Consider the following 13,654-nt stretch of genomic DNA (forward strand, 5'->3'; position numbering starts at 1 on the left):
AAAAAAAAAAAAAAAAGAACTTTAATCTTTAGCTTACATATATTTTTTAACACACTGTAAACCACTTAGAGGTTTTCTTCGACTTTGAATCGTTCTTTTACTGTATATCTCTCTTTTTGTGACCACACGAGTCTTTAATTTACCAAGCAATATCGGTAGTACTAAAGCCATGGCTTTGATGGCTGTATCCAGCCCATTCCTTAGTTTTCCAGCCTCATGGCAGAGGTACTGACTGTAGCCATGTTTATCACCACAACTCTCTGGCGTTTCAAGGTCCTTGCCAGCAATCAAGCTGCAGCATTCTGCTCACAGACCACAAACAGTCTGACTGCCTGCCTGAAAGAGTCAGAGTTTACCCTGGCAGGAAGGCCCAGAAAACTGGCATTTTTAAAAGGTGCCGCTTTTTTCCTGCTACGGCTGAAAACTGAAAAGCATACATTCAGCTTTACATAAACACTGTTTAAGTGTTCATGCAGGACTTCTTAAAAGAGCTGCAAGGTTTTGCAGCTAAAACTGAGTCAGGAAGCCTCTCTTAGATGAGAGTGCTTACTTGTCTCCAGCAAGCAGAGGAGACCCGAGAAATTGCTGCTACCAAGAAGCCATGCTTTACTCTATTCTTTTCTACCCAGAATTACTTCCCAAGGCTTTATGTGGATGCACTTGCCCCACGTTGGGTGCCAGACAAAGGCATAAGTCATAAACAATCCCACACCGGTTCGGAATTATGATTAATAGAATAGTTATTTATTTAAAGGGGAATCTTACAGATCACTGTCCCAGACAACAGCCCTCTGCGCAATCAGGAAAGGAACCTAGTCACCAGAAGAGGAGCTGGAAGCAAGAGAGCAAGAGGAGGGCAGTTGCTGCTTTTTTAAAGAGAGAGAGACCCACACCCCAGCGGGCTGGTGTCTCAGCAGCTATTGGCTGAAGGAGCAGAAGAAGCTCCCACAACAAGGAGGCTAAAGCCTTAGAACAGCAAGCTAGAGTAAAAGTATTTAAGGCTTCCTAAGATCAAATTCTTATTGAGAGTCATACTGATCCATAGACTCAAGCTATTTACAAATAACAATCTTGTCCCTATGCTATTTAGCAGCCTTGAATGTTGGGACAGGATTAAATAATCAGGAAAAAAAAACTGAATCATATACTAAGGTCATACAAGTCCCCAAAGAATCCTTTAGTGACTTTTTACATAGGTTGACTAAACCTGTACATATAGTTGTAGCTAGATGAATACTTATTGAAACTCTGGAGTTTGAAAATGACAACTTAGAATGCAAAAAAGGACTTGATCCTTTAAATGTCAGATCAGGATCAATGTATGAATGGATCCTGCACACAGTCATTGTTGAGTCATTTGAATGTAATCCTGAGGCTTGAATAGAAAAGCAATTTCCAAAGGTATGAGGAGACATCAAAATGTCAAATGTTTTAATTGTGGTTGAATAGGATATCTGAGAAGGGACTGTAGATAAGACATTCCCAGAAAGAATGTTTCCTCTGTGGATGACAAAAATAGAAGGTCTGAACCTTCTGGATTATATAGAAAATATGGCAAAGGTCAATACTGAACCAATGAATATAGATTAACAAGGGACAAACAAAGCAACAAGTTACCATTGGGAAACACCTTGGCGGCCTCTCACAGGACCCCAAGTCAAACATGGTCCAGTCATTCCCAGTCACTGTGGAGATACATCTCCCCAGAAAAATTTTAATAAATCTAGTGCCTGTTGTAAAGTACCATACTGCTGTGGATGATAGAATAAACATGAGGATGAGTCAAAAATTTATGTTAACTAATCCCAGCACTAGGGAGGCAGAGGCAGGCGGATCTCTGTGAGTTTGAGACCAGCCTGGTCTACAGAGCTAGTTCCAGGACAGGCTCCAAAGCCACAGAGAAACCCTGTCTCGAAAGTTTGAGTTTTCTTGAGCATCACTCTGGCTTCTTGCTGTTACTGAGCTGTTTCTTTCTATCTTCTTTCAACTCCCTGAATTCTCTGTAGAGATGACTGTTCTTTTTAATTTCTTTGTCCTAAAGTACATCTAGGTAATTCTCATAAGCAAATATTTCTATATGACTGATATGTTTGGGGGAGAATATACTGGCTTTTTCTTTCATATTGGTGGTATTACTATGGAATTATCTAAGCATGTGGGCTTCCTTTGTTAGTTTTAAGTTTGTTATGGATAGAGCAGTGTAGGTGAAAAGAGAAAATGTGGGGACACGTTGGGACTGTCTTGAGTAGAATGGTGTCATCTGGGCAGAGCAGACTGGACTGGTATACAGGATTTTCTTCCTGTTCTAAGATGGAAATGTGGGGTGTTAAGTCAGATTGGAAAGGTTGAATCTAATGTAAGAGAATCCTGTAGTTTGACATATAGGTAGGGAGGACACTGGCCCGCCCAGACATCCTCTGCAGTGAAGGCTGGAAGCTAAAGCTATACCTGTGTACTGGTTGTGGGACCCAGGCAAAACCTTGTAAATTATGAAAAAGGCATATATGAAAAGATCACGATTAGCCACTCACCAGGCCAGGCCCTATAGAAGAATGTGAGAAGTCTGGATATGCAATAGAATGGTAGAGGCAGTGCAAAAAGGGTTCTGGGGGTGGACAAATGTATGGAAGGTCCTGGAAGAAGCCTGGATGGTGGCTAAAGTAAAGAAGGTGGTGGGATTAGACCAGAACATATATTTGGGACCCTACAGAAGCCTAGAGGTCACTAGTTAAAGGTGCTGGTGCAGTATGAAAAATTTCCACACTAGCCCAGAATGAAGTATAACACAGGTTTAAATATTTGGGATAATCTCACAGAAAGAGGTCTGATCCACAGTCCTCTGCATGTACTGTGAACCAGAACTGAATCCAGCACCCAAAGGCCCTTATACTAATTTTGTCTACATATATGGTACATGACAATATGGCCAAAGTGTGCCAGTATTCAAAAGGCTATTGATTGGAGTTCCCACAGCACTTCCCATTTTGTCTAAATAAGAGAGTTCTAAGTCTAATACAAAACTATGTACAAAAAGAACAAATATAAAGTATTAAAATTAGAGTTATAACCAGCATGAACAATATCAAGCAAGAAAAACATGATAATGTTTCAATAGTTATCCTATCCTAAAAAAATATGTATTATATTAGATATAGCTTGGCAAAGTAATGAGAGGAAAGTAACAAGACTATTTAGTCTTTAACCTCATCAAATATAACCCCAGTATAACAGACACTGAGAGAAAAATTAATAAATGGGATCTCTTGAAACTGAAAAGCTTTTGTAAAGCAAAGGACATGGTCAACAATACAAAATGACAGCCTATAAAATGGGAAAAGATCTTCACCAACCACACATCAGACAGAGGTCTGATCTCCAAAATATACAAAGAACTCAAGAAATTGGTCATCAAAAAAACAAATTATACAATTTTTAAAAACTGGATGGAAACAAATAGAAGACCCAGATATTGATCCACACATCTTTGGACACCTGATTTTTGATAAAGAAGCAAAAAATATCAAATGGAAAAAAGAGAGCATATTTAACAAGTGGTGCTGGCATAACTGGATATCAACATGTAGAAGAATGAAAATAGACCCATATCTATAACCATGCACAAAACTCAAGTTGATTAAAATGATGAAGACAGTTCAATAAAGAGACAGAAGCATTGCAGTGGACTCAAGCAGAAAAATATGTGGAGTTGGAACACCAATAGCCTAACTAGAAAACTCAAAGGAAAGTCTGACAAATAAGATCAATCAATCAGAAGACAGAATATCAGGTTTTGAAGAGAAATAGAGTCTAGACCAAATAAGTGATAAGCAGGAAATAATTTTAAATACATAGGAAAGGAAGACACAGGAAATTAAAAACAAAACAAAAGCCAAACCTTTGAATTATAGGCACAGATAAGAAAGAAGAATCACAAATAAATGGCATGGGCCAGATCTTCAATAAAATTATAAAAGAAAACTTTCTCAGCCTAATGAAAGACACACCTGTAGACAAAAGTTTCTCTCCTTCCTGGTCTTGCAGCCATTCAGTCTCAAATAAACACCACAGGCTTATATTAATTATAAACTGTTTGGTCTATTGCTCAGGCTTATTACTAACTAGCTCTTACAACTTAAATTAACCCATAATTATTATCTATATTTAACCATGTAGCTTGGTACCTTTTCTCAGTAAGGCATTTTCATCTTCCTTCCTCTGGATCTGGTTGGTAATTACTCTCTGCTTTTCCTCTTCAAAGGTTTTCCTAGACTGGTTGTGCTGCTTATACTTCCTGTCTGACTACTGGTCAATCAGCATTTTATTAAACCAATATGAGTGACAAATCTTTACAATGTACAAAGCATTATCCCACAGCATTCCCAATATTTTTCTTTTCAAAACAAGAACCCTGAATCTAATCTCCTTTGTTTATTTTTTTCCTGAACATTATCCATAATTACCTTTAACCAACACTTTAAACAAATATCCATAATGTAGTTTCCTAGGCTACTTTCTGTTCATTAAGAGTTTCTGGTAATCTTTGGGGGACCCTGAGAAAATTTAGGATTATTGTCAAACCCTGACTATAATATTCTGTAAGGCTGGATTACTTCAACCAGTCACCTTGAAAGTGTTCTGGATATAGAAATCAGAGTAAACAGCAACAGAGGAGCTCTGAGACATTGGCTTATCTGGGCCATCTGCTCCTATCTGAGATATTTTAGGGAGTCTTCCTCTATCAAACCTAATTTTTCTTAACCCAGAATAAATCCACAGCCTTTCATTTCCTGTGAAAATAAAAGCATAACCTCTTTCCCAAAGTAACATCTTTTGACTTAAAATTTGAGCTCAAGGTATTTTTTTTAAATATATAGGTTAGTTTAATCCAGTGACATTTATAATCAAATGTCTTTTAGCAACTGTTGCTTCTTCTTCATCAGTCAAATAATTCAAAGACAACACAATAACATACAGTGTCCAGACTCTCTGTGTATTTTCCATCTGTATGTTTGTTTTTTTCTTTGTTTGTGTGTTACTATGTTTTTTATTTTTATTTATTTTTATTTTTTTGGTTTTTCAAGACAAGGTTTCTCTGTGCAACAGTCTAGCTGCCCTGGAACTAGCTTTATAGACAGGTAGGTCTAGAACTCACAGAAATCAGGCTGCCTCTGTCTCTCAAGTGCTGGGATTAAAGGCATGCACCACCACTGCCTTGCTTCTATTTCTTTTTTAAAGATTTCCTCCATCCTTTTTCTTTTCTCTTCTAAACACACACACACACACACACACACACACACACACACACACGTCTGTTTGTATGTATGTATATACACATATATAAATAAAACACACACACACACATATATATCTACTGTAAACCTTTTAGAGGATTTTTCATCTGAATCTGTCATCATTGTATATCTCTATCTTTTTATAACAACATGAATCTTTAATCTGCTATGTGGAATGACTAGGATTAAAGTGGTGGCTTTACCAGCTGGCTCCACCCCACTCTTGACTTCCTGAGTTTCTACCTTTATGGGTGGGGTACTGGTGAGACTCATGTTTATTGCTACAACTCTGTGAAGTTTCTAGGTCAATGCTACTAACAAGAAGCATGCTGTGGGCTGCTCATAAACACCATTTAAGTGTTTGGTAACAGGGCTTCTTAAAATAGCTGCATGGTTTTTACCACTAATGCTGAGTCAGAAAGCCTCTCTTAAAGGAGCCTTACTTCTGCTTGCCTCTAGCAAACAGAGCCCACCCGAGAAAATGCTGCTACCAAGAAGCTGTGCTTGACTCTGTTCTTTTGTGTCTAGAATTCCTTCCCAGGCTCTCTCAGATTTTATTTGGATGTACTTGCCTCATGTAGGGCACCAATTGTTGCATAAGTTCTAATTGGTCCTAATAAGAAAAACCTGGAGCCATGTGTGGGGCAAATGCTAAAAGATCTGAGAGAGAAATGAACAAGCCACAGCCAACTCTTACCTTGCTAATGCCTCAGCTGTAAAGGGCCAAAATATATAGATATGATAGGATATAAGAATCATTGAATCTACTCTAAAAATAAAAAAGGGTAATATAGAAATAGGAGAAAAAAACAGATTATTGAATCTACTGTTAAACCAGAAAAAGCCACTGCTAGTTTTAAATATTTTACATTGATACAGATTTTTGCATATTGATAGAAATTTAAGGTTATTTTTGTTACAACATACTATACATACATATCTTACCTTGTTCAAGGTATTGTACCTATACAGCTCATTTAACAATGTAAGGCAAATTTCTAGTCCTTGAAAGTTATTACCAAGTAATTATGATATAAAGAAATGCAAGTTAGTAGTTAGTCATTACAATCTAACATACTAGGTATGTTATTAAGGTCAAACAGATATATTTTAAATAGAAAGTCTTCAAACACTTCAGAGATCTACAGAATATGGCATTTAAGATGTTTTAATAACACAGGTCCTTTTTTTTTCTTTTTTCAATGACAAGGAGAGATGTGTGCTCCTGGCAGCACCAACATAATTCGGAGAAGACGATAAACATCGAAGAAACTTCACATGGAGTTTACTTTCTTTGTTGCAAGAGTTAGCCACTGGGTAAGAAAGTGCTCTTGCCTCAACTGTTGACTGTATGCTGTCCAAATTGGACAAGTAGGACACAAAAGAAAGGACTATTGAATTTTGCCAACACAAGGGAGGAATATCCTACTTCACAGAAAAGTCTGTCAGGTAAGCTAGGCCTGTAGACTGAAGAGGAACCTTGGGTGACTGTCCAGGCAGCCAGATGTTTCTGTCCCATCTCACATTTTTTTGCATGCCACTTGTTTGCACTTCCTGCTTACTCAGTTAATATTATCTCCTTCTTTGGTCTCTGAGGTAATTGACATGATAGCTATAGTTACTTTTTTTTTGTTACCAGATTCTGAAAGCAAATTCACTGAAGAGGTGTAAAGTATATAACGTTTGAAGATATAAAAAGATAATTTGGGGTTGGCAATGCACATTAGGACAAAAAGTGGACAAGGAAAAGCCCATTAGGCCTCAAGTCTACACAACGAACTTCAGGCAACTGAGTAAAACTGGGAACTGGAGGAGTGTCCCTCCCCAGGGACAAGCACACCAATTGGTTGTCTAGTGCAAAAGAGCACTGAAGACAGCCTACAAGTAACGCTATATGGACTCCACATGTTATGTTTTGGAATATATGTGTATATACAAATGTGTATATGCATGCAATAACAACTTATGAAAAAAGGGAATATGAATTTGAAGGACAGCAGAGAGGGGTTCATGGGAGAGTCTGGAGGGAGTAAATGGAAATAGGGACTGTAGTTGCCTTAGTTAGGGTCATTGCTGCTTCAATGAAACACCATGACCATAAAGCATGTTGAGGAGGAAAGTGTTTATTTGACTTAAACTTCCATATCACTGTTCATCACCAAAGGAATTCAGGCCAGGGGCTCTAGCAGGGCAGGAACCTGGGGGCAGAAACTGATGGAGAAGCCATGGAATGTGCTACTTACTAGATTCCTTTCCTTGGTTTGCTCAGCTTGCTTTTTTATATAACCCAGGACTTACAGCCTAGGGATGGAACCACCCAGAGTGAGCTGGACCCTTTCCCACCAATCACAGGTGGAGGCATTCTCTCTCTCTCTCTCTCTCTCTCTCTCTCTCTATATATATATATATATATATATATATATATATATATATATATATATACACATACATATATGTGTATATATATATTTAGTTGTATTTTATGTACATTGGTGTTTTGCCTGCATGTATGTCTGTGTGCGGGTCTTAGATCAACTAGAGCAGGAGTTACAGACAGTTGTTCGCTGCCATGTGAGTGCTGGGATTTGAACCCACATCTTCTGGACCAGCAGCCAGTGCTCTTAACTGCTGAGCTATCCCTCCAGCCCTGGAGGCATTTTCTCAATTGACATTCCTTCCTTTTGGATAACTCCAGTCTATGTCAAGCTTACAAAAAAACCATCCAGCACAGTAATTAAAATACAATATCAAAAAAGTGCATGGTTGACAAAATATTCAGGGCCAGTGTTTTGTGGGCATGACTTTTCTCTAGCCCAGAATGAGACAGAGGCTTTCATGAAAGTGGGGGTGGGAATTCAGAAATAGAAAAGAAAAAGGTCAGGTGTGGTGGCTATGCTGGACCAGAAAAATCAAGGCTAACCCATCTACCCAGCTTTTGATAAACTGAACTAAACTTTAAATAGCTTACACTAATTTTGCTTTGCTTGAATGTCCCTTGTCTCTATTCAGTCCATCCTCTTAGCAAGTAATCATTAAATACCTTGTATGCCCAAGGCACTAGGGCAGAGTGTTTTGTTTTGTTTGTATAAATTTCTCTTTTTAACAGCAGGGATTTTTAGGAGCCCATGAGTCTAAAGCACCCTAGGCAAACATTCTTTTCTACTACTGTGCTTCTGCCTTTAACTACCCTGTTAAGTCCCTTACAATGAAGTAATCATAAAAATAAAAGGAAGTGCATTCCAGTGAGTGGCACCCAGGAGCTGCTTAGTACTGTCAAGGTCCATTTCCTGAACTTCATTTGGGGAGTCAGCATCAATGTAAGAGAGCAGGAAAATTGTAGAATGCTTCGGGTGCGGGATGAGGAGAGCTGTAAATGAATTGGGTCACCATATGAGTTTAGTTTGTTTTGAGACATGGACTGCCAAAGCTGGCCACCCTCCTGCCTCCATTTCCTGGGTTTATAAACTTTCATTATTACATCCAGCACAAACAGAGGTTTTCCCTGGAGTGGACATGTGAGACAGACAGTGGAAAAAGTGGAGACTTCTAGATCACAAGTGGGGATGGAGAAGGAAAAGTTCTGAATGACAGATTACTTGCTATCTTTGTCATTTTGGATGCTGCAACAAAAATACTACCCTAAGCCAGTATGATGGTTCAGCCAGTAAAGGTGTCTGTGACCAAACCTGATGACTTGAGTCATCACTGCCTAGAACCCACCTGGTGGGAGGAAGCAGTTGACTCCTGACTTGCACACATACTGTGGTAATTCCATTCCTCTGTACCTAAGTAATTGCCATGACAACCTATCCAGCAGATATCTAAAGTCTGAGACATACAAGAGAAACACAGAGTTGGTTATCTGGTAAGGAATGGCTTCTGAGGTGGTCATCTTTTTATCTTGATCTTACCATGCACATTAGGAGAGGCACAGGAATTCTTTTAGAACTCGTTACAAAGTATTTATTAATGAGTTTGTTTAATTTTGGCAGACAAAACAGGGTTTCAAACTACAGCCCTTTCATTCCTGTCTGCTCAGCCCCAAAATAACCACACAGAAACTGTATTAATTAAACCACTGCTTAGCCAATTAGCTCTAGCTTCTTATTGGCCAACTCTTATACCTTAAGTTAACCCATTTTGATTAACCACGTTGCTGTGGCTTACCGGGCAAAATTCCATCCTGTGTATGTCTCTGGCAGGGCTACGTGGCTTCTCTCTGATTCTGCCTTCTTTCTCACAGCATTCAGTTTAGTCCTGTCCCCTCCCACCCGTGTAGCTCTGTTCTGCCCTGCAGATTCTTTATTAGCCAATGGTATTCACAGCATACAGAGGGGAATCCCACATCACAGCCCAGGCTGGCCTCAAACTTGATACAATCTTCTGACCTCAAGTTCCTATGAGTGCTTTGTTTGGTTATTATTATTGTTTTATTATTTTGAGGCATCACACCAGCTCCCTAATACCCCTTTATACAAAAAGTCTAGATTTTTTGCCTGGGGGCTCCTGAAATAAGACCCCTCCCCAAGAAGGGTCACGAAAGCCTGACAAATGGTAATCCCTCCCTAGGGAAGGTCAAGACCACCCCCACAGGCTACTTAAACTGCCCCCCAGAGAATGAATAGTGGTCCCTGGGTATCATGTGGTCTCCTTCCTCTCTTCCCTCTCCATGCTTTCCTGAATTCACCTGGGAGCATAGCATTAAACATGGGTGTCTTTTAATTTGGTTTAATTTGGTCTGATTGGAATTATTTGTGTTGGCGGAGAGACTCGTCTTATGAAATACCTAACAGGTCTCATTACATAGCCCTGGCTGACTTGGAACTTACTGTGTAGACCATGTTGGCCTTGAACTCACAGAGATCCATTGCTTGTCTCTGCCTTTCCAGTGTTGGGTTAAAGGTGTACACTGTGAAGCTTGGCTGATTCTTTTATTATTTTTAATTACATGTATGTGTCTGTGTGTGGGTACATGAGTGCAGATGTCCACAGAGAACCGGGGTGTCACACATCCCTGGAGGTGGAGTAACAGGTGGCCGAGAGCCATCTGATGTGGGTGCTGGGAATTGAATTCGGTTCCTCTGAAAGAGCAGTAGGTGTGCTTACCGCAGAGCCATCTCTCCAGCACTGATTATTTTAATGTTTAATATTTAATTTTTTTTTTAAAGAGAGTGTCTTGTATGTAGGCCTGACTGGCCTGGAGCCTCTGTGTAGTCAAGACTGCTGAGACAGAGTATGTAGCCAAAAATGGTTTTGAACTCTGGATCTTTCTGCCTGAATCTTCTCAGGGCTTTCATCCCCACACCTTACTGCAACAAGTACTATTTGCATATCTGTAGGTTATGAAGTGCTGTGTCACGCGCGCTTAAATCATGTTACCAGAAATACTCACATACTTGCTAATTTTGTAGGGGGTGGGCTATCTTTTAATAAGAGCTTCATGATTTAATCATGTCCCAGAGGCCCTATTTTGTAATACCATTACAATTTCCACATTTTTATTTGCGGGAAACCCTCTCTGAGCTAAGCACCTGTATATATGCAAAATTTCCCTCAGTACAGTTAGTGTAAATCACTACAAAACGATCCCGTGACAGGTAGGCGGTAACGGCATCTTCCCCGGCTACGTCCTGGAGAAGGTCTCTAAGGGACTGTGAGCAGCTTCACTAAGGCACTTAGGATCTTAGAGCTGGAATTTGTAGACGAAGAACCCGAAGTCCTGTCCCAATTTCCCAGAATTTGTCACATAAACAATTTAAATAAGCTAGGAAATGGGCAGCATTGAGAGAACTGGCACAGAAGGAGCAGCACACTTTCAAGGCCAGAATGCTTATGGAAAGAGTTTGGGAACTCTCTCAAAGGCAGTGGGAGAGTCTAACAGACAATTCCGGGTGGAGAGGAACTGGGGAGGCAGAGGCAAGCGGCTGAGTCCCAGGCTAACCAGGCTAACCAGGGAGGCCCCATCTAAAAATACAAAACAAAAACCAACCAAAAAACTCAAAAAATTCAAAAAAGGAGCAAATACACTAACAGAGACATATAAGCTGGTGAGGAGGAATAAAAATTCTTTTCCAGTTTGTTTTAGGTATTTCAAGTCTAAAGTAATATCTCACAAATATATTTTAAATTTGGTTTTTCAAGACAGGGTTTCTTTGAAGCTTTGAAGACTGTCCTGAAATTAGCTCTTGTAGACCAGGCTGGCCTGGAACTCAGATATCCTACTGCCTCTGCCTCCCGAGTGCTGGGATTAAAGGCATGTGTCATCACCGCCCGGCAATATATTTTTAAAGACGATAAAATTATACACGGTTCTGATTTTTACAAGGTCAACAGGAGTGAAAAAATTTTGGAAGGCTTTTCAGTGCTGCCGAATAAACAGGAACCAGACAAACCCAAAGCGGGATTGAGTTCCTGAATTCTGCCTTCTGCAGAATCAGTTCTCTGCACTCATCTCCTAAAGCGTCGCTCCTGGGGACGGTGGGCGGAGGCGCTCCGAGGCGACAGCCCGGGCAGCCCGCGGGGACGCCGGGTCGCCGCTCCGCCGCCGCAGCTCACCCCGCACGTGATAACTTCCCGGACCCTGCGCCTCAGCGCTCTCAGTGGAGGAAGAGTCCGAGCCACTCCCGAGCCGGCCCTCGTGACGTCACGAGCGCGAGTCCTCTCGCCGGCCAATCAGGAGGCCGGATAGCAGGGAAGCCCCGGCCGGCGGGGGCCGCCAGGGCGCGTGCGCACGGGCTCCGCGTGGCTATATAAACATGGCTGGCAGCGCGGCGCCGCGGCCGGTGCGGAGCGCGTGTGGGGCGCTGCTGGACGCTGCGGGTCTGTAGGGCTTTGAAATTTTTGGCGGGGAAGCGCTGAGTGAAAGCTCCCCGGGTGGGAACTGAAGTGACGGCCCGAGGGAGCTGCCCGTCCGGGCGCTTCTGCGGCGGGACCGGGGCTGAGGCGCGCACGTGTGGGCGCCGCTGGCGGAGGGAGTGCCCGGCGGGGTCGCCGCCAGCCGGGCCAGGAGCGCGCGTGTGCCCCGCGATGCTGCGGCGTCCGGACTGCGCCCGACTGCGTTGCCGCCTGCCCCGGCTCGCCTCGCCTCAGCTCCGGGAAGGGCAGCGCCGCTGCCGCTGAGTCCCCGAGGGCATGCCAGCGGGCCTCACGGAGCCGCCGGGCGCCGCTGCTCCGGTGGTCGCGAGCGCCTCGGGGACCGTGAGCATGGCCCCCGCCGCCGCGCTGCCCGCGCGGGTGGAGAGCACCCCGGGGGCCCTGGGTCCTGTGACTAAGGCTCCTCCTGGCAGTGTCTGCGTGGAGTCCGTGGCGCCCCAGCCCCTGCCATCCCCAGTGGGGACGCTAGTGACCAAAGTGGTTCCTGTCACGGCTCTTCCTAAACTCGGCAGCCCCCGGCTGCCAGCTCCTCAGATAGTCACCGTGAAAACTCCGGGCACCACGACGATCCAGCTGCCTGCTAATTTGCAGCTGCCTCCAGGTATGTTTATCACCTCTGCTCGCCGGAGGTGACTCGGGGACCGGGCAGCCCCCCTGTATCTCCGAGGAACTTCCTAAGGTTGATGTTGCGTGTGGGCGGTGCTTTGGGCTTAGCATTCATGCAACCTCTAGGTTCTAGACTGCCCTGGAGGTGTTGCCAGGCACCCCAATGGGGACGTAGGGACTAGCTGGAGTTAATTTTCTTGTGGAGAAAGGTCCAGTAAAAAGATGACTTTTTAAAAGAAAGGGTTTTGAAACTTAAGGCGAAGGGGTTTCTTAATTTAAGCAAGTTAGAATAAGTTTACTGCAAAAGTGATTTCCCCCCCCCCTCCCCCAACGCTTTGAGATAGGATCTCTTTTATTCCGGGCTGGCTTTGTGCCTTCCCACCCTGTGTAGGGAGGATGACCTTGAACTCCTGTTGTCTCCTTCCAAGAGGTGGGATTACTTGTGCAGCCACAGCATCTGACCAAATGCTGCTTTCTACATCTTAGTGTGTAAGAGTCCTTCTAGTAGGGAACAAGTGCCCGGGTTGACAAATCGGAAACCTGCAACTGTTGTATTTGATACGATGTGAGAGTGTTAATGAGTCTTTGGCTGCTTTTTCTCCACTGGAGACTTGAGTTGGGCTGTTTTGCTTTGTGATATTTTACATATTGTAAATGTCTGACTGTGTTGTCATGTGTTCCTTGATTGAAAAATATCTTGAATTCGTCTTCCATTAATTTTGCTAAGCAGAAAGTGGAAATGGAATATATTGGTAGTTAGCAATAAAAAACTGTCAAGAGAACTACGGATAAGCCGAGCGGTGGTGGCACACCTTTAATCCCAGCACTCCGGCGGCACAGAGGCACGAGTATCTCTGAGTTCGAGGACAGCCAGGAGTACAGAG

General features: G+C 42.5%; 1 protein-coding gene across 1 annotated transcript in view; it reads left to right on the forward strand.

Moving 5' to 3' along the window:
* The first annotated feature begins 12,059 nt into the window (after window positions 1-12,059).
* Window positions 12,060-13,654, forward strand: part of Taf4b (TATA-box binding protein associated factor 4b) — a 117,863-nt gene continuing 116,268 nt past the window's right edge. The window contains exon 1 of the mRNA XM_026783653.1: window positions 12,060-12,765. Within this exon, the coding sequence (XP_026639454.1) occupies window positions 12,423-12,765 (343 nt within the window). The 5' untranslated portion in view covers window positions 12,060-12,422. The remainder of the gene's footprint in view (window positions 12,766-13,654) is intronic.

The sequence above is a fragment of the Microtus ochrogaster genome, chromosome 18 (genome assembly GCF_000317375.1).
Source record: "Microtus ochrogaster isolate Prairie Vole_2 chromosome 18, MicOch1.0, whole genome shotgun sequence".
NCBI classification, from domain to species: Eukaryota; Metazoa; Chordata; class Mammalia; order Rodentia; family Cricetidae; genus Microtus; species Microtus ochrogaster.